This window comes from Colletotrichum tamarilloi (genome assembly GCF_030869305.1).
Source record: "Colletotrichum tamarilloi strain Tom-12 chromosome Unknown Scaffold_235.1, whole genome shotgun sequence".
Classification (NCBI taxonomy): Eukaryota; Fungi; Ascomycota; class Sordariomycetes; order Glomerellales; family Glomerellaceae; genus Colletotrichum; species Colletotrichum tamarilloi.
In genome coordinates, this window is record NW_026849618.1 from 24,627 (window position 1) to 30,799 (window position 6,173).

The 6,173-nt window shown below is 49.5% G+C and overlaps 1 protein-coding gene across 1 annotated transcript; it reads right to left on the reverse strand.

The window, feature by feature from the left end:
* Positions 1 to 120: 120 nt before the first annotated feature.
* CTAM01_16561 (uncharacterized protein) lies at positions 121 to 4,230 on the reverse strand (the record flags this gene model as incomplete). Its single annotated transcript, XM_060532554.1, has 4 exons — positions 121 to 2,419; positions 2,480 to 3,070; positions 3,145 to 3,169; positions 3,585 to 4,230. 4 exons carry the CDS (start codon positions 4,228 to 4,230, stop codon positions 121 to 123), a joined length of 3,561 nt encoding a protein of 1,186 aa, XP_060372879.1.
* Positions 4,231 to 6,173: the final 1,943 nt, after the last annotated feature.

The following is a 6,173-nucleotide window of genomic DNA, read 5'->3' on the forward strand; positions in this document are numbered from 1 at the left end:
ACAGTCTTGTTATTAATGTCGATTGGATGCGCAAGAAGTGCAAGATTACATCAAATCTATCCTTTTTGAGTTTCAAAGCCAAAGCCTCAACCCAGTGTACTTTCCAACGATGTCCAATGGTCACTCATCCTCCACAGTAGCCGCGAACCTTCTATCTCCCTTCCACCACGGACGCTCTTCTGTTTGTGGTGACTCAGCACTTTTCGCTTCCTCGAAAGGGAAAGAGGTATCAGTCGATGTGAATGATTTCTCTTTGCCTTCTCCATTCAAGTCCTTTGACTTCAACCTTTCGGGATCCAGGTATTGTGTATCTGCTCCACTCGCCCTCAGGCAATCCACGATCACGCCATGTCCAGCCTGAAGCGCAAGATGCTGCGCAGTGTACCCTTTTCGATCCTGCGCGGCAACGTCTGCCCCATTACTGATAAGCATCTCTACCATGAGAATACTTCCTGTCCATGCTGCATGGTGTAAAGCCGTCCATCGCTTGTTGGTGTTGAGGATCTGTAAGTTTGCACCTTTCTTGACTAGCAACTCGGCAACACTAAGATGGTCTTGGAGGATTGAGAGATAAAGTGGTGTTTGACCCTGGCGGGTCTGAGCATCTATATGCGCATCGTGGCATAGGAGCATTTCGACAATCGGGAGGGACCCCTCTGAGGCCGCGTCATGCAAAGGCGTACGCCATGACAAGTCCTTGGAGTTGACGAGATGCTCCGCTTTCTGGATCAGAATCTGGCAGCATCCAAGATGAAGCCCAGTTACGGCCTTGTATAATGCGTTGTGATCATTTGTGTCAACTTGAGTTGGATTCGCTCCGTTTTCGAGTAGCAGCCAGACGGTTGAGGCGGTTCCTCTGGCTGCTGCTAGATGCAGAGGTGTCATTCCGTGTTTGTTCCTGGCGTCGATCTCGGCCTTGTTCTGTAAGAGTATCCAGACTATATTCAGAGAGCTTCTGTCTTGATCGCCGCTGGTGTTGTGTGCAGCCAGATGAAGAGGTCGGTTTCCCTTCTTGTCCGGCTTATTGACATCTGCACCACCCTTGATCAGCTGCCATACGGTCATCTCTCGCTTGTACTTCACGGCCCAGCTCAAAGCAGTCAATCCCTCGGAATCCGAATTATTCAAACTGACACCTCTTTTAGCTAAGCGGCTGATGATGTAGTCTTGGCCCTCTTGTGCTGCCCATCTCATCAGCGTCCACTCCCCTGAGCCCGGTGACTCAATTGATGAGCCTCTGTCAATGAGAGTCTTAACGATCGACTTGTACCCCTCTCGTGCTGCCCAGCGTAACGCTGTGTATCCATCCTTGTCAGACGCGCTGACCTTGGCTCCGGCCTCCAGCAGGGTACTAACAGTCCTCTGGTATCCATAACGGGCAGCCCATCGCAAACAAGTGTATCCCTCGGAGTCTTGGAGCTCAAGGTCTGCCCTTTTCTCTATGAGAATGTTGATAAAGTGTCTGTGGTCCATGGCCGTCGCCATGTGTAGGACCGTCTTGCCATTGGTGTTTTGGATGTTGAGATCCGCCCCTGCATTGATCAGAAACAGCGCGAAATTTTGTTGGTTATGGGCTACTGCCCAGTGTAATGGGGTATCTCCGCTCTTTGTTCTGGCATTAAAGTCAACATTGGTGGCCTTGGACATCGCTCTCCTGACCAGACTCTCAAGCCCAAAGTAAGCTGAGACATGCCCTCCAGAAACTTTTGTCTGGTGCGAGACCCTTGGGTCTGTCATCGTTCTCAATGCATTGCCTAGCTTAACTTCGTCTGATGCAAAGTCCCAGGCCAACTTGTAATTACTTCCTTTTACTTTGGGCACCTCGGAGAAGTGGTGTCCCCAGTACGCCGCTGCGTAACGGAAGAGAGGATACATCTTGCAGTGCTTGTTGAGCTCTTCCCCAGAGTAGCAAGACTTTTGACTTGAGGCGTGGAAAAGACAGTTTAAACAGGTTTCCAGAAAGGTAGCCTGCTCATCTCTGATTATCTCTTGAGCCAAGAGGAATTCCGCTGCAGTGGCATGAGCCAATCGAACAGTCCTTTCAGATGCAGAGCCACCGGGGACAACGACGATGAGGCCGATGCAGGCTGATAAAAGAACTTCTTCCGTACACATATTGGACGATGTAGGCAGGAGATTCTTTCTCGGCTCATTGTCGGTGAACGAAGATGGTGGGGCACTACGAATTGCGACAGCGTGTAGGAGCTCATCGACAGTGAGAGCTCTCTTAGCGTAAACGACCCAAGACAAGGCATGAATAGCCAAAATCCGTTTCGAAACGGAGTTCGTCTTTATGCGGTCCATTGCCTGATGATAGACTTCTTGCGGGCTTGCTGAGAGGTGTGACAATTTGTTGATGAGCTCAACGAGACTCAGAGTTGTAGCCAAGGATTCGATATGAAGATGTGCAAGAAGAAACCTATGTCAAATGTGAGTAATGCTCAGTACCTTCTATTCTTGAATGACTTCAGTGACTTACATTCCTTGAGACTTTTTCATAATTGCTGTAATGATCTTGTCTTTGAAGCACGGATCCGCTATGCGGCCGTTCTCTACGACCTTTTGAAAATCATAGTGGTTTTCGATGAACTTTTCGAAGTAAGCTTTGACATCAGCTTCATCTGCCTTGACTTCACATTTATGATCTGGGCTTATCATTCGATGGAAATGGGATCCCGGCCTCGACGTGAAGACCATCCTGAAGTTCTTCGGCAAGTCCTGGCATCTCCTTAGGAAGATCGCAAGAGTGTTTTCAACGGGGCTGTCGAGACATTCGTCAAGAGCATCTACCACGAAATAAATAGTGGAAAACAATTCCGCTTGCGATGCAATCATTTTGAAGTAGTCCTCCTCAGTTGGGACTTGTCGAGTCCTTTTCCAGGTATTAACGACGCGCTGAGTTTCGGGGGAAAGAACCTCCTGATTTTGTAAGAGTTGCAACAGTACTGTGGATAGAATGTCGGTAATCCCGTGTTCGGAGTGTTTTGTGTAGTCAAAGTAAAAGTAGACACAGACTTCCTTGGTGCGATGTCCTATCACTCGATTGGAGATATGATCGATGATGATAGATCTGCGAAGCTTTGATCAGTACAGGCTCTTGAGATCAAAGAAGGACTGTGTCATGATCAAAAGTCTGATGCTTACGCAAGAACTGTTTTCCCAGATCCAGCTAAAAGCGCCCTTTCGTTAGGTCATCAATTTCATTTTGCAACGAAGACATCATCTTACGGATTCCATAGCACCAAAATTTCCGAATCTCTCCAGCACACCATTTTTCGAATGCCGGCAGTTGAGTGATTGCATGTCCTGCATCGGGAGTCTTGAGAGCGATTTGGAATGTCTCGGTTTGCATCTTTGCAACATCCAGCGGCCGTGACACTAGCCTCAGCCAGTCCGCGATATGTAGTTCTGGACGGTCCACTTTCTTTGGTGAGAACAGGAGGCACAATCAGTTCGGACAGATGGAAACGAACCAGTAGCGCCAGAAGTTTGATAGTAATGGTTTGCTACACAGAATTGACTGGTCGTCAGCTTTTCTAAACTTGAAGACTTTCAGTCAGAATCGCTGTCTCTTGATCTCCTACCAAAGTACATATTGTGGCCTGAATGATATTTATCCCCCATCGCAATGTCCGCATTGCTGCCTGTCGAAACCAACCCTTTCGCTTTGCCGTAGTTGTTCATCGAGATAGTATTAGACGCGGCATCAAAGTCCGAGTCTGGGAGGGATGGGTCCACTTCTGACAGAGAGCGGATTGCATCCTCTAGGCCGCCAACTTGCTTTTGCAACTCCGCACTTGCCCTGAATATCTGACGAATAGCAAGTACCTTGAGCTTTTTGAGTATGTCTTGCATCAGGCTTTCGACTTTGTGGGCCTTGCCCAATGGTACGACTTTGTTATGATAGAACTTGACAAGAGCGGACCACTCTTTGGCCTCCTTTTCCTGGTTCTTGCCGCCCTCAATGTCTTTGAAGATGTCGCGTAAAGTGGAAGCCCGCTTTTGACAATCACCCAGTGCGGGTATAAGTTCCTTCTCAGCCGCGGCGTCTGGTTTCTCGGCTTTCAGGGCTTCATGAGCGAGTTGCAGTGTGTTCTCGACGAGTGGGAGGCTTTTCCCCACCTCCTTGAAGGCTGCGGGTAAACCCTTGATGTGTTTGATAGCATCGAACGTAGCCAACAACGACTGGATGACAGTAAGAGTGCTTGCTGTGATGCTCAGAGGATCCATGTTGGAAAGCTCTTAGCCCAAGGTAGGCATCCGAAATAGCCGCCGTTGGAGCGTTTCTGGAAATAGATGCGCAGGCTCAAGCACTGTGCTATGACTGACATCAAGGAATAGCCGCGGTTTATCAAGACGGCTAAGTTGCAAACTTCAAAATATGTTTCAACTAAACAACTCAGGGACAGAGAAGAGTCCCGGATTCAGCAGCTTCTCTATGTTTAAGCATTTGGACCATGCTCTCGGCCGAAGAGCCAACGAATCATAAAGGAGATTTTGCGCCCACATCATTGCGCCAATCCGACTTGCAGGGGACTCGAAGAACAGAAGCATGTCACGGGGGCTGAGCTTCACACCATGATCTTGGTGGCATTGGGCTATCCTACTGGCTCAAATCCCCACGTCGCTTATCCCAAAACACGTCAACACTGCCACCATCATTGAGCGGCCGGCTGCAAAGTCTTACCGCATGCATATATATTGCATGCCAGCCTGCTTGAATTGTTCGTTAGTGTGCAACGTTCTACAAGCGTTTCGCTCTGTTGGTTTGAATGAATAGTTGGAAATGCTGTTAGAAGAGGTGCGGCCTCAATGCAGGGTCCAGCTTTTGAGTCGCAAGATTATTGACTAGCTTCCAACGCTGCGCTCTGGATTTCAGCGTTTAACACAACCTCGTCAGTCCCTCTCCGTAAATTGGTGTTAGAGATCAATTGCCTTAACCCAAGTATAACCAAGTACTCTGCCTCTTGACGTGGTTTCCTACACCTCGCAGTACATTAGCGCCAATCTAGCGCCATTGGCCGCATATGTAAGCTGCGACAAGCCGGTTGACTTCAAGGCAGAATTCAAGGCGTCCATGAGGCAGCTGCATTTCTAGCATAGCCTGCTTCAAAGTCATGTCCGGTCCCTGTGTCCAAGGATGAAACGGGGCAAGTGACGGCCGGAGCGGCGACCTGTCTAATCGGAGCAGCTGGATAAACGGCGAACGGGTGGTCTTCTTTTCATCGCCGCACGACACATGACTGCCAACACGAACCAACAACCACCCTCAGAGCCAATGACAGGAACGCTCGATGGCGGCCTTCAGAAGCCGACCGGCAAGAAAGTGTTTCGAAGAGAGCCGAGCCTATCCCGCGCGTTTTCCTTCGGAGCGGCGTGGCTCGGAATGGGATGACGAATATAATAAAGCAGCAGCCACACTACGCACCCCGACTCTAGCAAATTGGGACCGTGTCGCATTATCCACATCTGGCAGTTGACAGTATGCTTTGAAAGTCAATAATTCTTCGCTCCATCAAACACCCATTCACCTTGCATTCAATACCATGGTTCCAGCGCTTCCCTATTCTTCACGAAGAGAACCAACCCCACAGGGAGATATTCCAGAAGACATTGACTGGAGCGAATCGGAACCCGACGTAACACGAAGATCCTACAGACAACACCATCGTCACACAGAACCAGTCGACAACTTCGAAGATCTTGCCTCACAATTTGCATGGGACGGAACTTACGCCGATCCAGATAGCTTGAGCCCTCATCACGAAGCAAGATTTGCTACCGGCCAGACAGTCCCGTATAGGCGCGGTCACCTAGAAGGTTTCGCAGACCCTTCACGGCACAGAGGTCCCCCGAACCGAAAACCCCCGCCTCCCGGTCCCAACGAGCCTCAAGGGTTCAGTCAACAGCCTGAAGGCCCAGCAATGAACTAAGTCAACATACCCACTTCCTGGCACCCCCCTGTTTCTGGCACCACAAAAACGATGGGATCACAACCCAACCTCCTCATTACTATTAACTATTGATCCTCAACCACACCCACTACAATACAGCTGCCAGCCTCACTAGGGCATTCAGAGTCGCTGGATTCAGCCGTGATAACCTCCTTTTCACCCGCTTCGATTTGAGCCCGATGGATATCCCTGATGTTCGCGAACTTCGTATTGGGATCG